Raw genomic sequence first — 23,502 nt, forward strand, 5'->3', positions numbered from 1 at the left:
AGACCTGAGGATGATTCAAATTTTAGACCGAGTCGACGCACACAAAACCCTACCTCTAAACTTTAAAATTGTTATCGCACCAAAAGCCCGCGAGCACCGCTGGAACCGCGGCACACCGCCATTGCAGTTCGCTCGTCATCGGCAGTTCAGCCATCACGTCAAGAGCACCGCACCCCGATGACAGCAAAGATGACGCAAACAGGAGATAACGAGAGCGATGGCAGCAGTTTTGACGAGAAGACCACTATTGTGGCCAGCGAGGCCGATGACGTGCTGTGCGACATTGTTGGCGGCGAGTCGTCATCCCTGCTTATCGAGAAGGGCAAGGCCGCATATGGCGCCGTTGAGATGGACGAGGACGGCGACGGAATGCTCGTGGATGAGGAAAAGGAGGAGGAGGTGACTGAGTATGAGTATGAAGCCGCCATCATCCAGGAGGCATTGAAGAACGGACAGTATGTGATAACTCACCTTTTTTTTACAATGTCAGTGTGAGTTGCTGACTGCGGGAACAGGCAAGCATGGACCGAGGAAGAGGAGAATGTTGTGCGCCGGAAGACTGATATTCGAGTGATGGTTCTTGCATGCGTCATGTTTTTCTCGTTGGACCTGGACCGATCGAACATCCAGCAAGTGCTCTCTTCGGACTTCCTTATCGACACGCGCATGTCGACGGACGATTACAACATCGGCCAGTCGCTGTTCCTGATTTTCTTCCTGTCGCTCGAGGTGCCATCGCAGCTTATGAACAAACGGTTCGGTCCGGAGCGATGGCTACCGACGATTATGACAGCATGGGGCATCGTGTCGACTGTGCAGTTTCTCATCAGCTCGCGGCCGTTGTTCCTGTTTACACGTGCGGCCCTTGGATTTTGCGAGGGCGGTTTTGTTTCTGGTCTTGCCTTTTACGTGTCTTCCTTCTACAAGACTGACGAGCTTTCCATCCGGTTATCGTGGATTTGGGCGACGCAGGCCGGTACGAATGTGCTGTCCGCGCTGATGGCATCCGGAATCCTGCTCATGACCGACGTTGGCTCGTTGAAGAACTGGCAGTGGCTATTGCTGCTCGAAGGCATCCTGACGACCGGCATTGGCATCGCAACGTTCTTCCTCATTCCCTCGCTCAAGAAGCCCGGTATTGCGAGCACGTTCACGCCGCGCGAAGCCGCAATACTGCGTGCGCGTGTGGAGCACGATGATCCCTCCAAGAAGAACCAGAGCAGTAAGGATGTCGGGAAGCGACAGACTCCCGGACAGATTGCGCGCTCAGTGTTTGGTGCGCTCACGGACAAGTATCTCGCGCCGGTGTTCTTGCTTGGATACATCGGCTTCATTCCATCGGTCACGCTGCGGTACTATTTCCCGATCAACATGCGTTTCTTGAACTTCAGCACGACTACGATTAATCTGTTGATTATCCCATACGCACTGATCAACATTTTCATGACGACGACTTTCTCACGGTTGTCGGATTACTATCGGAAGAAGTGGGTGTTCGCGGTGCTGTCCGCTATTTGGGTGTTCCCGAATCTCATCTTCCTGCAGTACCTTCCCTACTCGGCTAGCAGATGGTGGCGCTTTGCGTCGTACACCTGGGTGCTGGGATATCCGTACTACCAGCCGATTCTCGTGTCCTGGGTGTCCGCAAACTCGAACGATCCTGACCGCCGCGCGCTCGCGCAGAGTCTTTACAATATCGCGGTGCAACTCGGTAACCTGACGGCGGCGAATGTGTTTCGGACGGACGACGCACCGTACTACCACAAGGGGACGTACGTGCTACTTGCGCTCAACATTGCGTCTATGTTTCTCGCGTTCGGCATCTCCAGGTATTTCATGGCCGAGAACAAACGCCGCGACCAGGTGTGGGAGAAGATGACGGAGCTCGAGCGCGAAGAGTACACAGCACACAGCACTGATAAGGGTAACGTGCGACTGGATTTCAGACTCAGGATATGAGCGGACCCTTTGGAGAAAAAAGAGACGATGATTCAACGAAAAAATTGGGGAAATTTCAGATGCGGGATGGGGAAGGATATATTTTCATGACTCGACATGATAGAGATTGCATTTGCATGGAAGAAGGGGGGGTTGTCTACTGAGCATGCACCACATGTTTTGAATATAGAGCGTTTTCCAGAGGAAGCATAATAATTGAAGGAGCAAGGGGACGGAGGCGGGTTGTTGGATTGGTTTGAGTTTTTTCTGGCAACTTCGCCGTTAAGCAGTAGACCGGCTTAGGCGGCCCCAATTTCGCGGGCTCTGCGCTGCCCAGCCATCCCCATCCCGCCACCCCTCATCCCGCCACCATCGCCGCGCCGCCTTGTTCCAGTCGCCGAGGAATCTGCGAGTCGTAGCATCCTGTTGGCAGCTTCGAACACCATGCGGCTTGCATGGCAGCGGGATTCCGGGAGTCAAAGCGGAGATTCGAAGCCAAGGGACGCGTAAGGAAGGGCTGACCGTGTGGCACCTGGGCAGGGCATGCCGGTCAGAGCCGCTAGCCGGTGCCGCATGGGCTGCGGCGGAGGGCGGTACCCAGGCGGCCGTGCGACGACGGCAGAGGCCTCCGCGTGCGTTCGTGCGGGCAGGACTCAGGACGTGCTCTCTGCACGAGCACGCTCTGACGATGGTCTTTCTTGGCTGGCACCAGTGCACAAGCTGTTACTGTAAGTGGCCCCGGAGCCAGATAGTGCTAGCCTGCTAGCCAGCTGTCAGCAAAGGGTGCGCGCAGGAGGAGCAGCAGTTCACGACATGCTTCTCCTTACGGCGGCGAGGCGCACCGGCGCCACATACGCCACTGCGCTCATATCGCAGTAACACGCCAAATTAATTGGCTAATTTCAGTCGCGCCCTTGTTTCATTTTGGCCGGAGTTTTACTTCGTCGTCTATTTGTCTCACATTCTCAGACTCTCATTCGCTGTCTTAACTGCCAATTCTTGCCCCGAGTCGCGACGAGTCGCGACTCGTCGCTCTATCTGGCGTGCTCCTTCCTTCCCGGGAATCATTACCATCTGTCCTGCCAGAAACGGAGGAGTCAACTTTGCGCCACGCGTGATCGAGTACCGTGAGAGTCGTGTAGGTTCTTGGGGCTGCGAGCCGAGCACTGCGAGGATGGCACCGGCACAGGTGTGATGGGCGAGTCCGGTACGCATTTTTAAGCCGGTCAGGTCGGTGTCCTGCCACCCGGACAGCAAGTCCTGTAGCCACCATGCCCCGCCCCCCTGCTGTCTAGTAGTGCCTGGGCCCAGGGCCGGGGCTTGGTTATCTGCCCAGCGGCCAGGGCAGTGTGCTCGGTCCGGCGACCCGTGCTGGCAGGGGCGAGGGGCGAGCGAGCAGGGCCGGGGTATCAGTGTCCGTGTGCGAGCGCCGCGCACAACCATAGCATGCCAAGAGACCCAAGTCGTCCTATAGTGCATTCGGCCACAAGCAGCCTATCTCTTCAGCTAGCCCAGGGCATGAGAATCTCTTGTCTCAAAGGAGAACTGAGTAGCGCTACAAGTTGCAGCATCGCGGAGACACGGAGTCCGGCGCGGACTTTGCGCGTGCTCGAGAGGGCACAGGCGCACATGCTGATATCGTGCACTGGGCAACCTGCACGCGCCGTGAAAGCTTTGGACAGAAGACCTCAGCGCGTCTCCAGACGGTAGGTCAAGATGACAGAGGAATCCAGGAGACTGCGATTAGCAGAGAAGCAGTGTGAGAACGACTCACAAGCACGTTGTGGTGGCTTGCACGGCGACGGCTTCTGGCTTTCGCGACAGCCAAGATGCGAAGGCTTACGGCGTGACTTTGAATCATAGCCGACTGACTGACTGGTGATGATTAATGGCGATTGCTTCTTCAGGAGTTGCAATCCGCTGTGAGAATTCGCGCGGAAGTAAGAGAGAGAGAGATAGAGAAGTGGTGTGCCGTGTGCCCGCTTGGCGCTTGGCACATATTCGGAAGTAGTCGGTCAGACCCGCTGCCTCGACAAAGCTCGCGCACGCCCACGACCGAGCGTCGTCCGTGTCCAATGTGTGCAGAACGAGGTCACAATCAGTCCAGGGCCCAAGAGAGGAGCACTTCCGCTTTCCTCCCGCGCAGCCAGCAGACAGCAGGCATATCCCGACAGTGTTTCACAGCGGAAAGCTCACTGCTGAAAAGATTTAGAAGCGGCGTTCATATAAACAAGACGCGCAACAGAAGGAGTACGTCATTGTGCGCGGGAGAACAGACTTGTATGGCACCCAGCTACGGTGCGTTGATAATGAAGTGCGCTAGGCCGTATATGCACTAGCACCGCCGTTGCCTGCGTCGGCCAATCGCTTGGAAACTGCAGCTAGCGACACACGAGTGCGGCGGTGGCTAGTGCAACGAGCTGCCGACGACGACGCTGCCCGACCACCATTGAGGCGTTGGCACTATTTCACATCACGCTGAGAGCGCGCGTCGACACGATCCCGCCTTGCCGGGCTTCTCTGTCGCGCCACGCCAGCGTCTATCATGCAGGTTTCAGCGGACTAGCGTTTCGTGCTAGCTTTATCATCATGAGATAACAACGTGAGCAGCAGGACACGTTAATCAAAAAAACGGACATGCTATCTGTACATACCCGCCATTTGAAATCTGATATGCGCGTCACCATAATCATAGCCCGTCTATATAACAATGTCATCCACTCGGTGCTGTTTTGGTTCTGCGTCGGTCTTGTTGCTTATCAAGACTCTTCCCGCATAGCCTAGTTTCTTTGGTCTTTACCTGTTCTCTAATTTCGCCATGACTTCCGAGAAGCAGCCCAACATCTTCAAACGCTTCTTCGCCTGGCTCGATGTCGTCACTGGGTATGCCGTTGTCCATGTTTTTTTTGTCGTTTCATGAGTATATGTTAATTCTTGTCGACTCCAGCTGGTATCCCGCTGAGATGTCCATGGAGGAGCGCAATCTTGTGCGCAAGATTGATACTCTTGTCCTCGGTTACTGTTGCCTCGCTTTCTTTACCAAGTACCTCGATGTCTCCGCTCTTAGCAATGCGTACGTCTCTGGTATGGAGACAGATCTCGACCTCACCGGTAACCGCCTGAATTACATCAACGCCGTCTACCAGGTCGGCTACTGCACCTTCCAGATCCCCTCCAACATTCTCATCACCCGTCTGCCCTCACAGTACTATCTTCCCACTGCCGAGATCATCTGGGGCCTGTTCACTCTCGGAACTGCTTTCGTCAAATCATATGAGCAACTTCTCGCTCTGCGCTTCTTCGTGGGATTTGGGGCGACCGCTTGCTACGTCGGTTGTTTGCACATCGTCAACTGCTGGTACAAGCGCGTCGAGCTCGGTCGCCGCAATGCTATCTATTACTCGGCTATGCCTCTTGGGACTATGGTTGCTGGTTACCTGCAGTCTGCACTCCTCAACCTCGACGGCAGCCACGGTCTCCGTGGATGGCAGTGGCTGTTCATTGTCTGTGCCATCATTACCATCCCCATTGCGGCTTTCGGCTATCTTTTCTTCCCTGACGTGCCTGAGAAGACGACTTCGCGCTGGTTTTCCCAGCGTGAGAAGGAGCTTGCTTTCAACCGTCTTCGTGGCGATGGCTTCGAGGCATCCAAGGGTCTCAGCAAGGAGCTGTTCTTCCGCGTTCTGAAGACCTGGCAATTCTGGGTTTTCATCTTCATGGGCAACCTGTTCTGGCTCGCTCCTTACGGCTCCAGCACTCCTTTCCTCCTGTGGCTCGACGATCTGGGCACTTACTCCGATGGCGCGGTCAACAACCTGTCGACGGTTACGTCCGCCGTTTCCATCGTCTCTGCTTTACTCTCTGCTGTGTATTCGGACTGGCGCCGCAACCGATGGGAAATGATGCTGCTCGCGGGCGTGCTTATGCTGGTTGGCAACGTGATGTTGCTCGTATGGAATATGTCCAAGCCCGCCCTCTTTGCCGCGTTCATGCTTCTTGGTATCTCCAACGGTCCTGGTAATCTCGTTATTGTTTGGGCTGCGGAGACATTCGCACATGATCTCGAGGCACGCGCGATCACGCTCGCGTCTATCAACGCTACCAATTGTATGTTATATCTCGTCGTCCCGCTCGGTGCTTGGCAGACAGTAGATGCACCACGCTATTTCGCTGGCTACATCTCTTCCGTGTGCATGTCGGCTGTGCAGGTACTACTGATCCCGGTCGCGGTCTTCTTCCAGCGCCGCGATGAGCGCAGACTTCAAGATCTTGGTATTGTCTCGGACTTTAAGCGCCGCGGCGCCGTCGAAACGGTGCCGGACAGTCTCGATATGGAGTATGTTGGCGACAAGGATGGTGGTATCACCCACGACGTCGAGCTCGACAGCAAAACATCCAGCATCCGAGAGAGAAAGGTGGAGTAAAGGCTTGTTTTTTTTTGCGTTTAACATGTTGATACTTTGAAATATACTGTGCCTTTTCTACAGGCCATTCTCGTTAATCACTTCTCAGACTCGCTCAGACTCGCCTTTCCTAGCTGCGGTAGCCGTGGTTGTTGTAGTACGTCGTTGCGCGAGGACAATTTAGCCGTCTAGCGCGGGAGATGTCTCTTCCCAGCATACCGGGCTATGTCTTAGCAGGCTAGCGTGCAACTGCATATGTGCTCCGCTCGAAGCCTCAACTCGTAGTCCGAGCTTGTTCGCAGCTAACGGAATGCGGTTTGAATATCCCGTCTTGTGCAGCGCCTCGCAGCGAGTCGAGTAATCAGCAATCACAATTTTCGACTTTGTCGACCGGACGGCTCTCGTAGGAAGCGAAGCCGATGGCAGATTGCCCTGACTTGCAACACAGCGTCTTTACTACTCGGAAGTCTGAGCTTCTATAACCTTTAGCAATCACCTTGATTTATATAGAAACCAGCACATAAGAATGACCCAAACCAAAGCAAATAGATCCAACGAATTTTGATACGTAACTCCAGCAAGAATGAGAGGCATAGCCAACAAACATGCAAAGCCAGTCGAACCCCCATCAAATATCACAAATATGATACCCAGTATATACGTCTCCCTAATACAGATCTCAAAGCAAGCTCTCGAACCGGCTCAGACTCACGGCTTCGCCTATCGCGCCACTCGTCTTATTCGCGTCTCCATCAGCGACGTTGCTTATCCCACTACCGCTCGAAGAAGTGGCAACGGTGGCAATTGTGCTGCTACTGCTGTTACTACTGCAGACACTGCTGCTCCGATGACGTTGACGTTGTTGTTGTCTCCGCTGCTGCTCGCGTTCCTGCCGTTGGCGCTCACGCTGTCCGACGTGCATGGTCTGGAAAAACATATCCGCAGCACCAAATCCTCCGACGCCAGTGCTAGAGGTGCCGCTGGTGTCTTCCATCATGGCAACACTGCGCTCGTCAAACACCATGACCCGCGAGTGCAGATTTCGGATGCGATACTTCTCTGCGAGCTTGCGTAGAACCCGCGCCATGCGCAAAGTGACGCCCCAGATATAGCTCTCCGAGAAGACGTCGGAGCAGAATTCAGCAATCGCGGCTGCGAGAGAGAGGGTGGAGCGGAAACCTGTTTGTTGTGGCGCAGATAGCTCAGCTGGCGGTGTGGTGCGGGCGGCCGCGACGTGGAACGGATCGTCGTACGTCTCCGCGGTGGTGGAAGTAGTCGAAGCGTCTTTGAGTATGGAGGCCTCGCGAAGAACGCCTTGGATCCGACGGAGGAGAGAAACTTCTGTTTCGGATGGGATGTACCCAGACGCCGCCATGCGCACCTCGATCTCATGTAACCAACGCGAGAGAAATAGGACTGTAAGACAAATTAGCCAAGTTCTCTCATAATTTCCCTCACCTCTATCAGAACTCACTTGAATCCCATCCGCATAGCGCATGCTCGATACCCCAGTACGCCGGACTCAACCGCTTTCCCGATGCTCCGTTTTTCACTGCACGCGCTTGCACTTCAAGCCCTATTACCGCTTCCTCAAGCGCTTTCTCGACGGCAGGAACGCTCATTTCCGGCATCACGTTGAGAAACTCCTCTAGCGCCTCGTCAGTGTTCGAAGCAGACTCGGGGTCGCACAATAAACTGTTTAGTGCGCTCGAGGACTTGAAGAGTCGAATCTGCATCACACGAACAAGCGAGCAAGCGTTAAATATCATCGAGCATGTCACCGCGTCATAGGCTCCTGGTAAAGGTGCCATGTGTTCACCGCTCATCGTCCTACGCATTGTGAGAGCGGCTTCGTTCTGCATGAGCAGTCGCTCAGCCTGCTGTAGCGCGAACGCGCGAAGCCGGTTCAGCTCGTGGAGGCGCGGCGTGGTGCTGTTGCGGCCGATGTGAAGTACCTTGTCCGCGGACCAGATGTGGTTCATGACGACGTGCACTGTCACGAATACTGAAAAGAGCGAGAGCACGTTTGGATCCTTATTTGGCGACATGTCGGTGGCGGGGTGCGCAGATGGCGAAGACGCGTCGTTGTTATTGTCGTCCTCATCGAGCGAGGTAAGTGAGGTCATGTTCGAGAACGGTGAGTCTGGAACGGGCGTGTTGGTCGACGAGGAGAGCGAGATGTCGCTCCGGTTAGACGCTGAGGAGTCCCGGCGTCGAGAATATACGTCACTTCGGATCTCGCAGCTGTCATTGTCGCTGTCTTTGACAATGCTATTCTCTCCATCTGTGCCAAGAATTGTAATCGCAACGTCCTGAATACTCGCAGGCACAGGGCAATCCGCCACGAGTGCGCGCCATTCCTTTTCGTTGCTCGCTAGCCATAACGCCTCGCTGTCCGGTAGCAATACGCAGGTGTCATGCATTCTCAGCGGTAACATCTGGTGAAACGTGATATTGTAATCTGACATGAGTATGAAAATCCCCCAATATATACGATGGCACGATTCGCGCGTAACCCAGTGCTTCCACGAACGTGAATCCCGATCTCGGCGCTTCCGCAGTCCGCCATGGCAGTACCGCGCGAAGAAGGCTTGCTCATCAAGTGCAAGCTGCATGCACGTGTCATCACCACTCCACGCGTCAAACCCGCTTAAAATCAATCGCGCTTGTACTAACGCGAGACGCCGGTCGTCGGGGAGCGTGGCCTCGGATGGCAAGGCGTCGAAGAGCTTCCGTGCCCAGCTGCGGAGGACGCGCGCGTCACGGTGCGCGTGGCAGTGTACCGCACCGACGGCAGCCATTACGATCACCAGAACCGATATGGATACCGCCTCCCACGGGTATGTCGGCTCGCTCTGCTTGGTGGAGTACTGGTCTGCGGTTGCGAGGTAATTTCGTAGCACGCTAAATTGGAACACGGAATTGTGCACAATTGGGAAGTGGTGGCTAAAGCTGACAACATAGAGCGTAATGTAGCGGCGGATCGTCTGTGCGTCGAACAAGGCGTAGTCGCGGCTCGTGGTAAGGTCAGCGAGCAACCTGCTCATAGCCTGGCGACATTCGTTGTCAAATGAAACGGAAGGTACTCTCGTGGACTGCTGTTGCTGCGGCCGATTAGACGCGGGAGGTGGAGTCGTAGCGGGTAGAGTGGGTAGCGAGAGGAACTGCGAATAGTACGGCGAGTCGAGCTCCGGAAGTAGCGGCGCATTAGTTGACACATCATACGTCTCTGCGCTGGTAGAGCAATCTTGCGGGACCGGAGTGAGGATTGCAATCATATCAGGCTGGGTAGACTCGCTTGGAAGTGTATCGGGGATAGCAAACTGGTCAAAAAACGACCAGTCACCGAGATCGGTGTGCGATGTTGGTGCTTGCTGCGGCTGCACCGACGCCGGCGGAGAAGGCGACTTCGCTTCGGTAGCTTCTGGCTTTGGTAAGACGTCGGACGTGAAGTCCAGTAATTGTGTAAACATATCGTCGCTCCAAGAGGGCAGTTGCTGCTGATGATCGACCAGTAAACCTGGTGCCTCCACAGGATTTAATTCCGGCCGCACTGCATCGCTTGTGTCTTCCTCGCACTCCTCAGGACGTACAATAATCCGCTGGATGATCGATCGTCTCCGCTCCTTCCGGCGCTTCCGTGTTCCGTCACACATTCGTTGATGCCTCACAAGTAAGTCTTTCCTTGTGAACCCGCGCTCGCACACGGTACACACAAACGGGCGCTCTGCAGTATGCGAACGCTCGTGCCGCGCCAGGTGTTCGCCGCGCTTGAACGCAACGCTGCAATGGCGACAGACAAATTGGCGCCGCGGACGGCGTGCCGTGGAGCCGGAAAGTGCGGAACGAGAGGCATCGGCAGAGAGGCTCGAAATAGAGGCCAGCTGCAGGACAGATTGCATGGACGAGAACGAAGATGCGGCGGTGGAGGCAGACGCGGACGACGCTGAAAAAGCGCGGATGCCGCCGGGGACCGGCATTTCGTACACGAGCAAGTACAAGAAGGCACAGAACCAAGGCGAGAGAACGGGGCAGACGACTACTAGGAAAATGCGCCGCTGACGCGCGCAATGGAGCCCGGGCGTGAAGATATACGAAGGAGCTCCGCAACGCGCGAGAAGGGGCCGAGCCCCGCCGGAAATATCAAGTGGCTCTCCGCGCCTTTTGCGTCGTCATATTGCGGGCGCGCGCACTGCGGCTTTTGACAGCGGCAGTATGTTCTCTAGGCTTGCAGATTGTTGAGTGCGCTTTCCCCAGGATTACGCGCGGCTCACAAATTGCGGGGAAGTTTACCGCACGGTCTCCGCGCGCTGCCTGGCGGACTCATTTCCCCGCGTTTTGTGTGTGCTGCTCCGCGGTGCTCCGCTCCTTCCCGCTCGTACAGCACAGGCCCTTCGTGCTGTTCTCCGCTCTTGACACTAGTCCTGCTCCTTGCGACCAAGGTCTGGCCTCATCTGGCCGCAGACACCAGAGGCGCACCATCAGCACGCCCTGCTCTGCCTTGCAGTCCTGCGCTGCGTCGAAGAGCGCTCTGCCAGTTTCGAATCGCCTTCTCGGCTGAGCCTGTTCGTCGTGGCTGTGATAATATCTCTCAGCTCCGGGGCCCGGATGCCGTGTTCGCATCGGAAAGCGTATCCCGCGCTGCGCCGCCCCGCACGACGCCGCCGCAGTAACCGGTGCGGCTTCCGGCGCTCCGAATGCAGCAAGTTGGGGTTCCGTCGCCAATTTGCCGTCCGCTGGTCTACCCCTCTTTTCCCCGGTGAACACTCGCGCACTTCGTTCCGCGTCGTCAGCAGGAAGTCCGCGAACCCTTGCGATAATGCATATTGCCCGGCGGCCCCTTGCAGTCGTCGACTCCAGCTTTAGTAAGCCGGCTAGTTGCTTCTCCGCCGCCGATCAATCACTGTGATTTGATTATATATTTACAGCTATGATAGGTACTACATATTAGTAAGTCTGGCAGCGATAGAGGTCTCGACTCGGCAGTGCCACATGACCCTGAGATATATAAACCCTACCGGGACGTGTCCCCAGCGCGGTGTGTCCTGACGCAAGCGCTCCTGTGGACGAGACTCCTCCCAGGCTGCAAGGCGGCGCCAAGAGTAGAGCAAGTGGTATGCAGCGGCTGCTGTCGCAGAAGAGACAAAAAATGAGTTCGGAGCAAAAGCAAAATGTCGCAATAAATGTTCCCGTCTTGTCCGACCCCTTTCTCAGCAGCGGAGCGACGAAGTCGGATCCGTGAGCATTAAGGGTCTCGATTATTAGCCTTTAGCGGGGAGGCTCGTCCCTGATTTTTCTCTGGCCTGAGTGATAGCGCGCGCAAGATGTTAGCGGGGCATACGGATGTACAGAGACGGAAAGCGTACAGGGGAAGCAGAAGATGATTTCCTGGTCGTTCAGGGTGGCGCCGCACTCGAGACAGGTGAGGTGGCCGTCGCCCTTGGACAGGCTGACGAGGCGAGAGATGAGCCGCGCAAAGGCACCCATGGCTGCTGGTCTTTGAATGAGGGAGTGCGGGCAAGAAATTTCGACAAGTCGGCGGGTGGTAAGCAATGAGCAAGTGCGGCCCGGGGCGGTTGTTAAGTAGTTATGGTGCTGGCTGGAGACTGGACTCGCACGAGCACCGCGTTCGTGCTGCAGTAGAGCCCCTTAACTAGACGCGTTCTTCAACGTCGTGTCAACCGCCATCGCCACCCAACGCCAGGGGCTGTCCCATGAGTCATTTCGTCGTCCTCGGTCTCTAACGCCCGGCCCAGCACGTGCTGCCCTCGTCGCAGTAGTCGTCCCCCCCGGCGTGGCATCCCTCGCCACTCTACACTTCGCCCTCCAGGACTCGTGTGTCGTGGAACGCGTGATCTCGCGTGCGCAAAATAGATCCATGTGCTGCTGGTGCTGGCAATGCATCGCGTGGTGTAGCCCTCGACCGTTAGCCCCACGGGCATCGTGTTCGTGGGGATGTATCTGATAAACTAGGGGTCTGCAGACTGCAGCCCAAGAGATCAGGGGTCGCGAATCGCGACGCTACTTGGCAGCTGCGGCGATGCGGGCTCCCTGCCAGCGCACATTGGACAGGAGCTGCCAACGCGTCAAAACATCCTACACAGAACTAAGACTGCCTAGTGGCAAGGAGCAGCTGCTGCTGCACATGAGTCTTGACGGACTAGGAAAGGAAAACGCCAAGATCTCAGGAAACTCCACTGAGCTGTCTCGCCAAAAAATCCCCTTGCTCCTGAGTGCGGCCAGGAGTGCGCTGCACTGCCGGTCGTCGAAATCCGGCAGTAGCACGCGCACACCCCCGTGGTCCTTGACCTTCCGCTTCTCTTCCTTCCATTCCATGCCCCTGTGGCATCGATGCGTGCAATCAAATTTCGTCGTTATCGTCGGCCGTTGCCGTTGCATGTGGCGCAGCGCTGGATATAGAGTGCTTCAGCCGCTGCACACGCGGCTGCGGCACGCGACGGCTGCGGCGAGGCGAGGCCGCCTGATGCGACGACATCCCCGAAGCGTCACTGGCGAGTCGGCGCCTCTGAAATTGCGTCAAGCTTTGCGAATCGCCTAGCGCCGTGAGGACAGAGGGGCCTCGCTTGCGCGAAAAGGAAACTGCGGCGTGGTTTCTAGACGCAGAGCAAAGAGACCGCTTGCCTGGGCTGACGGACGCGTCGGACACGCGTTGTCACCAGGACCCGCGCTCGCCGCAAGACCTGTGTGCTGCAGACAGCCGTATTGGAGCTTACTTACTGACGCTCCACGAACCTCCATGTTGACTCTCACACAATTGTGGTGATACTACATGGGCATCCTACACAGCACGTTACATAAGCGTGGCAGAAGGACTCAGTTGGTCGCTCAACGTGCTCTTACTGCCGAGTCACGCGAAGCGATGAATGTTTGGCGCCTCAGGCTGTCTCAAGTCGCTTGGGCGATCGGTGGGAAAACTCGCTATTCGGACAGATATAGGAGTAGAGAGTGAGACGTGTGGACATGACTAGAGCCCAAGAAGCAGCGAGAGGATCACTTGCGAGAGTTCGGGCTTGCAGTCGGTCGAGCAAGCACGCACACCACCACGGGCTCGGAACAACAGTGGCCGCCGCAGTAATTGGCGTGGCGTGCTCGTGAGACCTGCTCACTTGCGAAGTGTGTGCTGAGCTGAGTGCAGCGATGGCCGTCGGTCCCGGGAAACAGCGCGTTCAGCACACTTCCTATATTTAGCCATTCCTCGTCACCGTGACGGCGACCTCGCTAGTGAGGGCGTCGATCGTGCATGTTGGCCTGTAGAGCACTGTGCGTCGCACAAACGTGGCTTCTGTCCGAGACCACGTACCGCTGCAGAGATGAGTGAATCCCGAGTGAATGGTCCACCAATCATGAAAGAGAGGAAGCAAACAAGAAGTCACTAACAATTACACGCATTCTTATAGACCGATCGGTGCGACGCGTGCTGCCGTCTTTCATCCAGCTCAGACACGTCGAATCGATGTCGTCGTAACTCAGTCCAGGCCGCCGGCACCGGCCCGCCTCTGCCGGCGGCCCTACGCCACGCATCGCACGCCAGACAGGTGCAGGTCCTGCGCACAATTTTGCCGATGATATTCCACTTGTGATCTGACACCACCATCAGGGCGACACACGCGATTCGGATGGCAGCCCCGAGAACACCGAGACGAAACGCGTATCGTCGTCTTAACAGGGGAAGTGGCATGACAGCTGGGTCGTTCTCACATGAACTGAACTTATCCCTTCTGACCTTGGCGAATTATTATTTGAAGTGGCAGTAATAAATTTTTTGAACGTCAAGCTCTCTCGGTTGTAGTAGTATAGGTATCTTGATCGAACGCGTCCTGCGCAAGATCTGACTAAACCACTCTCATCCACGTAATTGCCCTGCCGGCTCTTCCATTATAGCCGGGATGTATATACTCAGCCAGCTCTCGAGCTTGGCCCTATCCACACAGTGGTGTGCTGCTCACAAGTTCTACAGACGCGTTCGACGCGTCTCACAAGCTCACATGATATTTGATGGCCGCTCAGCTGGAAATCACGGTCATGCGTGTAATGACAGGCAGCGCCATCCAAACTTCAGGGCACAAATTCCAAGCTCCCAGAGACGCAACAATCGCAGTGGCGACGTATAGCTGTCTGGAGAAGTGACGTGACCTGCTGAAATGTGTCCCGCACAGCGGTCTTACTTCTGGTATGTCAAAGTTCCTCATACAAGCGTAAATCTTGGGAGGCTCTTCAACTGCCTCTAATTTATTGTTAGCGTGGATACATGTTATACGAACAAATAGGTTCTTTCAGTGGTGATTTGAGAGCCAAATGCGAGATCGCTCAGTCCCCCCTGACTTAGTGCGATGAGATGAGATGAGATTAGCTTCCTGCCCCTGAGGGGCAATCTTCCTGCTGGTGACACAACAAAATAAGCATTTTCAAAATAATATGGAGACCGACTATATATAATAATTACAGCGAGAGCCTACATCAAAAAATTTACTCCGGTATAGCTTGATGAGAATTGTCAAATGCGTGAAGGGGAGTTCCAGAGACTACGGTGTTCTTGGTCGAGTGCCAGGGTCCTGCCTCAATCGTGCTCCGGCTCTCTCGAGTTTCTCAACTAGATGGATGTCACACCACCAATCTGTGTTGACTTCAGTTCTGTCTTCTGCTGGCGTACTTGTCCCTCGTCTTCATGCGTGCCCTTCCTTACTCAAACTATGCGCCTTTCCTTGTCGTCTCGTGCTAACTAACTATTTATGATATGCTACTGGACCTAGTATTCATATTTGCTTGAACCCTCCTCGCTATTTTCACGACAGCGGAGAGTTCCTCAGTCTCGTCAGCTGTCGAAGATTCGTCCGGCAGCGCAGGCCATGGTCGTGCCATCGCTCCGAGTTCTTACTGCATGTCGACGCGACCCTGCACCAGCTTGGATTTAGATCTACTTACTGCGAGTGTTGTCGCTGACTGTCAACCGCCCATCGCGTTCCTCCTTTGCTGGCAGGAGCTGCTAGTGGGCCATTGTGTATAGAGTCTGGTAGTTGCTGGACAAGCAGCCGATTTTGCGTCAATTCTCGGCGACGAATATGTTCTGTCCCTCTCGTGTTGATTCAGCTGCCGTTTGTGCTAACCTTGACTTCTTCTGGTTGCTATGTCGCTTGCGCCAATGTGGCTCAGTCATTAATTACTGCAGTGTATGCTTCTCAGTCCTTGTGTTGGTTGTTGGCGACGCTGTGGATCTGTCATTAAGTCGCGGCGCTGTGATGCAGTCCGAGAGATCGCAGTGTGACATTGTCGGCACATAACAAATGACTCTACTCTCGCACAGGCATGGATAGGTAGCCAGGAGACGAGCCAATGAGTATGAGCTCGGATCCTTAGACCGCTCGTCTCTATGACCAGTTCCTGAATGCTGCACGAGCGACTTCTATGTCCACATGTTGCTGCAATTGTCACCTAGTCACACGCTCTAGAAACTGACATGCGGCAACTGATATTCTCTGCTTGCTGTCAGTACTAACAGTCTTGGCGACAGCTACTGGTACGTCTTGTGGCATGTGAGACTGCGGTCGAGAAACTGCACTGGCAAATGGCACAAGACGTACTAGTAATTGATCATGCGCAAGTCTCGGCAGCCAGATACTGACGGAGCCATGAATGTACTACTCACGTGCCAACTGAGCTCGATTTTCTGTGGTGATCTGGTTCAGCATGCACACCTGGAATACGTGATTGGGAGGCAAAACGCTGGTGGAGTCTGTCGCAAACACGTCGTGTGTCGAGTTAAAGAAGATCGTGCTGGACTCAGCGCGTGACTGGCGAATGTTCGCACTATGTTGGTGCATGATTGCTGTATGGCGACGACAAGAAATGCCTACATTCCGTCCCACGTCATACATGCGTTTAACACCTCGGTAATTCACGCCCTTACCGCTTCCACGCGCGGCTTCTAACAGGTACTTGAGTGTCCACGTATAGCCCATACTAGCACAGACTGCGTGTGAAATGTACAAACCCGGCGGATGCGCGTAGCTTGCGTGGCCGGCCAACTATGTCTGCTCACGTTGGAACACTCCGTCAAGTAAGTTCTCAGCTATGTGGGCTTCTGTTCATCGTGAATGCATCCAAATTGCTCAGAGCATGCAGAAGATGGGATTGTATTCGCAAATTCAGCCAAAGTGCCGAGGGAACATTGATACGAGTTGTGTAGAGGAACTTCTATTTGCACTGCGAGTTGACCCAGCATTGCACACGCATTTCTTCTTTGTTCCCTACACATTGTTAGCTCTCAGTTAGTGTATGAAGTGCATGGTGTGCCGTTATGTGTGAAATGAATCGGCGTGAGCGAGTGTGTGCCCCCAAGGCCCGATTGACGGCAGTGAGCTCACCATAACAACTCCCCGGCTCTTCGTTGTCCCGCATATCGATTAATGCTGTTTCTGTGTGTTAACTGCATACGATCCCGACTATCCATACTCCTATCTCGTATCATCTTGAGCTGGTGAGGTGAGTGAACGGGCAGGCAGGGGATGAAGATTGGCGCGGCTTTCCAATGCTGCGACACAAATTATTTCATGACGTCGGGACGACGCCAACAAGTTCACGAACACCACCACGACACTCCATCCTCGCCCCACTCCCTGCCTTCAGCGTGACACACTCAATGGCCGATACAGTCGATGCCCCGACCGCTGCACTCCCGGCCGCCGTCGAGGGCCTCGACGAGCTGCTGGCACGACACCGCAAGGAACAACGTGATCTCGTCGCAGCAACGACAAGTCTACGCAAATCCGCAACGAAGGGCGAAAAGCGGAAAAAGAAGCAAGTGCTCGAGAAATGCGAGACCATGGAACGCGAGCTTGCGACGAGGCACGCGGAGGAGTTGCGTGCTCTCGAAAATGGTGGCGGTTCAGAGGATCAGGAAGGCGACGGTGGCGCGCAGCCGAAGGAGAACGGCGGGGAGGAGAGCGAGGAAGCAGCTGCTGAAAGGCTACTGGCGCAATTATTACTAGACGTCGGCACTTCTGAGTCCGCGGCTGCTCCAGCACCACAGCCCGCACCACAAGAAGCAGCGTCCGGTCCACGCAAGAAGAACCGACAAAGAGAGCGCGCGGCGCGCAAAAAGGCCGAGATCGAGCGCGTAGTCGCACAGGCCGAGCTTGAGGCAGAGACACAGCCGGATCTGCGGGCCATTGAGCGGGATAACATCAAGACGCTCGCCGATCGACAGGGCTTCGTCGAGTTTGACGTAAGAGCCCTCGCGGTTACGGTTCTTGTCGTTGCTAACTTGCACTACACAGATTACGCCGGACGGACATTGCTTATTCGCCTCGCTTGCCGACCAGCTCCGTGCACGGCACGGAGTCACCACCACCGTCGCGGATCTGCGGGCCCGGGCGGCTGCTCACATGCGCGGCGACCCTTCCACGTTCGCGCCGTTCCTGTTCGACGAGGAGACGCTCACCACGCGTGAGCTGGAGCCGTACTGCACGGCGATCGAGTCTACGGCGCTATGGGGCGGCGACATGGAGATTCTTGCTCTCGCGCGAGAGTACGACTGCCCCGTAAACATTGTGATGAGCGGGCGGGCGAAGCTCACGCTGAACGAGACGGGTACGAAGGAGCCGCTCTGGATTGCATTTTACCGACACAGCTATGGCTTGGGTGAGCACTACAACTCGCTGCGCAACCGTGGTAGTTGAGACGCCGCAAATAGAGATACCAGTGGATGTTTCAATAGATTGATGTGCAGGATTACCTCACAGACTCAGTGACCCAAGTATACATATTCATTAAAGCTGCACTAAATGATTGCTTTTTCTAATTACATCCCTCGTAAGATCGTGTTTCCTCAGATCTAGGCCTCGTAAGACTTCTGCAGGCGCGCAGCGACGGCGTCGATGTACTCCTCGGTGGTGACCCAGGCAGACCGCTCCTTCTTGCCCTGAGCAAGAGCCAGGTCCTTGGTCATGATGCCGTCAAGGTTGACAGCGTCGATGGTGGCCTGCTCGAGCTTCTTGGCGAACTCAATGACCTCGGGGGTGCCATCGAGCTTGCCACGCTGCTCAATACCACGAGTCCAGGCGAAGATGGACGCGATCGAGTTCGTGGAGGTCTCGCGGCCCTTCTGGTGCTCACGGTAGTGGCGGGTGACGGTGCCGTGGGCAGCCTCAGACTCGAAGGTCTTGCCGTCGGGGGAGATCAGGACGGAGGTCATGAGACCGAGGGAGCCGAAGCCCTGGGCGACAATGTCGGACTGGACATCACCGTCGTAGTTCTTCATGGCGATGACGAAGCCGCCGGACGACTTGATCATCTGGGCGACCATGTCGTCGATGAGACGGTGCTCGTACCAGATCCCGGCCGCCTCGTACTTCTCCTTGTACTCGTTGTCGTAGATGGCCTGGAAGATGTCCTTGAAGCGGCCGTCGTACTTCTTGAGAATGGTGTTCTTGGTCGAGAGATAGAGCGGGTACTTCTTGGCAAGCGCCATCTCGAACGACGAGTAGGCGAAGCCGGTGATGGACTCGTCGGTGTTGTACATGGCGAGGCCGATGCCGGGGCTGGGGAAGTCGAAGACGGTGTTGGTGATGACGGGCGAGCCGTCCTTGGGCGTGAAGACGAGCTCCAGCTTGCCGGCCGTGGGGTACACGACGTCGGTCGCCTTGTACTGGTCTCCGTGCGCGTGACGGCCGATGATGATGGGCTCGGTCCACCCGGGGACGAGGCGGGGAATGACAGGGATGACGATGGGCTCGCGGAAGACCGTGCCGCCGAGAATGTTGCGGATGGTGCCGTTGGGCGACAGCCACATCTTCTTGAGACTGAACTCCTTGACACGAGCCTCGTCCGGCGTGATGGTGGCGCACTTCACGCCGACCTGGTACTTCAAGATGGCCTCCGCGGAGTCGGTCGTGACCTTGTCGTCGGTCTGGTCGCGGTACTCGATGCCGAGGTCGTAGTACTTGAGGTCGATGTCGAGGTACGGCAGGATGAGCTTGTCCTTGATGAACTGCCAGATGATGCGCGTCATCTCGTCGCCGTCGAGCTCGACGATGGGGTTCTTGACCTTGATCTTGGTAGCGACTGCACCGGCACGCCGCGTTGTCAGTAGTTGTCTGTGAGGGGAGCAAAAAAAAAAAAAGAGCGTGCGCAGAGAAGCCCGTCGCTGCGGGGCAGACGGGGGGAGGCGTGGGGGTGGGCACGCGACACCGCATGTGTGGCGACCCAATTGGGGGAGGGCAGCAACGCAGACAAAAACAAGGCCACTCACGTCCAGCAGCCATTGTGAAGCGGTAGAGCGAGGCAGAGAAACGGGGATGGGGGAACGAGGGTCGGGCAGCGGAAAGGCGGAAGAGGGCGGCGGAGGCGTGGAGGCGGGCCATTGAAAGTATATATATGTCTCTGTAAACCGACTCGATATCTAAGCGTCTCTGGCACACAACCACGCAGGCCAAAGGTCAGCAGGAAAAGAGCCGTGGGGAAGCAGCGAGCGAGCAATGTGCGAATTCTCTGCGCCCGTCCGACTTACCACACAAAACGCTGCGCCTTTCTGCGCTGCCTTCAGCAGTGCGCTGTGCTGGCGACGCCCGTCGCCCCGCGACGTCCTCCGACCTGTGTACCCATTTTTCGCGCCTTGCGCCCGCCAGCGCCGCGTCGGCTCTCGCGGGGACGCGCGCCGGCCCGCCCGCTGTCCTGGGTGCCCGTCCACGCGCCCCCGCCCTAGCCCTGCGTCTGCCTGCCGCACCCTTCCGTCGCCGCTGTCGGAGGCCTGTGTGATTGGCTGCTGCCGCGCGCGCCGCCCGCGCCTGCGCCGGGCCTCTGTCGGTTGCGGCGCCCGCGCCCATCGCGCGCTCCTGTGCCCGCTGCTGTCTGCGCCGCCCCGGCCCAGTCGCGCACGCCGGAGAGCAGATTACTCGAGACTCGCTGCGCCGCCGCTGCGCGCCCGCAGACGTCGCAGGCCGCGGTCCTGCGCTCCCTGCCTGGCCGTTCCGCCGTCGTCCTCGCCTTCTCCGCGCGCCTCCCACGGCCCCCGCCCCCACACGACCACGCGTGCGCGCCTCGCCGCCCGGCCCGCGCTCGCCGCCCCGCGCCGTCTCGCGCCGCCGCCGCGCAACGGCAGCAGCCTGTCCCTGCGGGCCGCCCTCGCGACTGTCCCGTCGCGGTCGCGGCGCACCGTGTGCCGCCGCCTCGGAGTGCGTCCGGGGCGCGCTCCCGAAGGCTGCGGCGTGCCGGCTCAGACCGCGTGTGTGCGGGGTTGGCTAGCCGTCCCGGGGCAGCAGGCTGGAACCTCCCAACGGCGCGCTAGTCTCCCCGCAAAACGGTCCCTGGCGCTCGCGCAGCGCGTCGCGGTGTCGCGAGCCATCGCCGTCGGGGTCCGCGGCGAGGCAGCAGCATGTGCACGACGGCCGTGGCACCCGGCCGACAGAGCCCTGCGACACGGCGGGCCCGCACCGCCAGCGACGCGGCCGACCAAGGTCGGCGCCGCCGCGGCGCCGCCTCGTGGCGGTCGCGTCTGCCGTGGTCGAAGAACAAGACGCGTCTCGACGCGTCGACGGCGCGCGAGCATCACTGTAGGCCGCACGTGCATCGCGCCCGCAGTCGCGTGCGCAGGCGCGGCCGGCCGGCGAGCGTCGACCGCCGGGGAGCGCAGTGGTGTGCCGTTGTGCGTGCGATCGGCGCGCCCGCGCGGAGCGCCAGCGAGACCCGCCGGTTCGCTGGCCAGCTGTCCTCCACCGGCGACTGTTCGCTGTGATCCGCCCCCCCGAGGCAGCGGGCGGCCGCACGAAAGCAGAGGCGGGCAAGGACGAGGAGGGCCCGACCGGCGTGCCTGCGGTCGCGGGGGAGCCGGGGCGCGACGCGCTTATAAGCAAATGTCGTGGACGCGCTGCGGGCCGAGGGGACGAGAGAGGCGCCGCCCCACGGGGAAGGGACGGCGCGGGAGAAGGAGGGCTATTTTTATTTACCGCGCGCAGGGCAAACAATCGCCCGGTCGTGCCATATGCTCGCCGCGCGGAGTGGTGCGTGCAGAGCCCGACGGACGTTAGGGTCGCCTCGGTGAGCTGCTGCTGCTGCATCTGGTGCTGGGGGCGCGCGTGCTGCTGAACGCGCCTCGGTGCGCCGCCTGGGAGCAGAGAGCGGTGGGTTAGCGAAACTCCCAGCGCGCCGCTCGACGTCGCCGGCCGCGCCCTAACCCCACGCCCGGCCCACGGAGCAGAGGAAGTTCGCGGACCCTTGTCGCCTGTCCGCCTTCCGCCCGGCGCGCGCCGTCGTTCCGGGGCCGGGTGCCCTTCCGACATGGCCCCAGGCCCGCTCGCCCCCGGCGCCCCCGCGCGCGCGAGTCCCCGCCGCGAGGGAGCGCACCGCGGCCCGCAGGGCGCTCCTCCGAGGCTGCCGGGCGAGGTGCACGTCTCGACAGCGCAGTGCCTCTTCGCGGCCAGCCCGCCGGCGCAGCACTGCGCGGGGAGCGGCGTGCCAGCGCAGTGTGTCCGCTGCGCGCCGCCGAAGCTGGTCCGACAACCTTGGCGACAAGCATCGGTCACCGCGGACTCACAGGTCCTGTGATCCGTGCGGTTTCGGCGCCTCCTCCGCGCATGGCGTCACCTCAGTGTGCGTGGAAGCTCTTCTTTCATTTTCGTCGTGCCGAATAGCGCAGCAATTCCCACACTTAGTACTACCAATTACAATAAAAAAAAACAAACGCCAAACGATATCAAATGAAGACAGTATGTGACAAGACTGGGTGTTCTTCCTCTCCTCCGATCATGCCGGCTCCTGCGTAATTATGATGCACACTCAAGCGTCGCCATGGCTGTATAGATGCTCCTCTCGTCCGTGCGCGCTGCAGACCCCCTGCCTACAACGACATGCTCTTTTTGATTTGCGCGATAGCCAGGCCGGGATTGAGACCCTTCGGGCAGGTTCTGGAGCAGTTCATGATCGTGTGGCAGCGATACAGCGACATTGTGTTCTCGAGCGCCTGCTTGCGCACCTCGGTGTGGTGATCGCGGCTGTCGGCCAGCCAGCGGTAGGTCTGCAGAAGGATGGCGGGGCCCAGATACTCGGCCTGGTTCCACCAGTACGACGGGCACGACGTCGAGCAGCACGCGCACAGGATGCACTCGTACAGACCGTCGAGCTTCTTGCGGTCCTCGATCGACTGGAGCGTCTCCTTGCCGTCGGCGGGGTAGCTCTCGCGGTAGAGGTAAGGCTTGATCGACTTGTACTGCTTGTAGAACTGCGTCAAGTCCGGCACGAGATCCTTGATGACGAACATGTGCGGCAGCGGGTAGACCTTGGTCGTCTTGGTCTCGTCCTGGTCGATCTTGCACAGGCATGCAAGCGTGTTGGTGCCGTTGATGTTCATCGCGCACGATCCGCAGATGCCCTCGCGGCACGATCGGCGAAGAGTGAGCGTCGAGTCTTGCTCGTTCTTGATCTTCAAGATCGCGTCGAGCATCATAGGCCCGCAGTCGTTCAGATCGACATTGTACTCCTGGAGATGCGGCTTCGTGGCGGGCTCGTCCGGACTCCATCTGTAGATCTGGAACTTCTTCATGCGGGGAGCAGCGGCGGGCTGCGCGGGCGCCGACGTCGCGGTGGCCAGACTGCGTGCGGCAATGGTGCCAGACGCGGGGGAGGCGACCGCCGCGAGACGGCGTGCGGCGAGGACAGACTGTCGTGAAAGAGCCATCGTATGGACAAGGTGCAGAGGGCAGGTGGGTGCAGACGGGGGGGTGCAGGAAGGGCGCGGGACGCGGATGCGGATGGGGGACGGAGGAGAAGAAGAAAAGACGGTGTTTAACACTGCCAGCGCGGGGCAGTTCGCCGCCTGCCGCGGCGGTCCGCCGCTTGCCAAAGCCTTCCGGCACCGTCCCGCTCGCGTACTGAATTGCCTGCTCTCCGATTGGCCCGCCGCGCACATCTGCACTGCCGGCGCGCCACTTATGCGCCCTCTACCCGCCCCTGATTGGCTGGGATCGTGGCCCCGCCATTGCTCGCGCTCCCGACCTCCCCGGCTCTGCCTCTGCAGGCCTTGTGACCCTGTCCGCGACCGCCCGCCAGTACGGGCCCTCGTTGTCTGCGCCTGTCTGATCTCCGCACAGCAGCAGCTCCCCGTGGATCCGGCGGACTCAATTACGCGGGCTGCCTGCACCTATTCTGCAGT

The 23,502-nt window shown here is 57.9% G+C and overlaps 6 protein-coding genes across 6 annotated transcripts; 3 read left to right on the forward strand and 3 right to left on the reverse strand.

Moving 5' to 3' along the window:
• The first annotated feature begins 30 nt into the window (after positions 1-30).
• Positions 31-2,172, forward strand: V1518DRAFT_420269 (major facilitator superfamily domain-containing protein). The gene is made up of 2 exons (XM_066904960.1): positions 31-455; positions 516-2,172. Exons 1-2 carry the CDS (start codon positions 178-180, stop codon positions 1,957-1,959), a joined length of 1,722 nt encoding a protein of 573 aa, XP_066758131.1. The 5' UTR covers positions 31-177; the 3' UTR covers positions 1,960-2,172.
• A 2,584-nt stretch (positions 2,173-4,756) lies between these two features.
• On the forward strand, positions 4,757-6,362 carry V1518DRAFT_406738 (major facilitator superfamily domain-containing protein; the record flags this gene model as incomplete). The annotated part of the gene is made up of 2 exons (XM_066901963.1): positions 4,757-4,821; positions 4,886-6,362. 2 exons carry the CDS (start codon positions 4,757-4,759, stop codon positions 6,360-6,362), a joined length of 1,542 nt encoding a protein of 513 aa, XP_066758132.1.
• A 1,248-nt stretch (positions 6,363-7,610) lies between these two features.
• On the reverse strand, positions 7,611-10,635 carry V1518DRAFT_73439 (uncharacterized protein). The gene has a single exon (XM_066906662.1). It carries the CDS (start codon positions 10,319-10,321, stop codon positions 7,805-7,807), a length of 2,517 nt encoding a protein of 838 aa, XP_066758133.1. The 5' UTR covers positions 10,322-10,635; the 3' UTR covers positions 7,611-7,804.
• Positions 10,636-16,913: 6,278 nt separating this feature from the next.
• On the forward strand, positions 16,914-18,137 carry V1518DRAFT_420284 (uncharacterized protein). Its single transcript, XM_066904961.1, has 2 exons — positions 16,914-17,583; positions 17,636-18,137. Exons 1-2 carry the CDS (start codon positions 16,999-17,001, stop codon positions 18,035-18,037), a joined length of 987 nt encoding a protein of 328 aa, XP_066758134.1. The 5' UTR covers positions 16,914-16,998; the 3' UTR covers positions 18,038-18,137.
• On the reverse strand, positions 17,934-19,865 carry V1518DRAFT_420287 (uncharacterized protein). The gene is made up of 2 exons (XM_066904962.1): positions 19,609-19,865; positions 17,934-19,421 (listed from the first exon to the last, which is right to left on the reverse strand). The coding sequence occupies exons 1-2, from the start codon at positions 19,718-19,720 to the stop codon at positions 18,193-18,195; spliced, it is 1,341 nt and encodes a 446-aa protein (XP_066758135.1). The 5' UTR covers positions 19,721-19,865; the 3' UTR covers positions 17,934-18,192.
• A 2,326-nt stretch (positions 19,866-22,191) lies between these two features.
• V1518DRAFT_376043 (alpha-helical ferredoxin) lies at positions 22,192-23,028 on the reverse strand (the record flags this gene model as incomplete). Its single annotated transcript, XM_066901527.1, has 1 exon — positions 22,192-23,028. The coding sequence occupies one exon, from the start codon at positions 23,026-23,028 to the stop codon at positions 22,192-22,194; it is 837 nt and encodes a 278-aa protein (XP_066758136.1).
• Between the last annotated feature and the right edge of the window lie 474 nt (positions 23,029-23,502).

This window comes from Limtongia smithiae, assembly GCF_038497785.1.
Source record: "Limtongia smithiae strain NRRL Y-17922 unplaced genomic scaffold V1518scaffold_10, whole genome shotgun sequence".
Lineage (NCBI taxonomy): Eukaryota > Fungi > Ascomycota > Lipomycetes > Lipomycetales > Lipomycetaceae > Limtongia > Limtongia smithiae.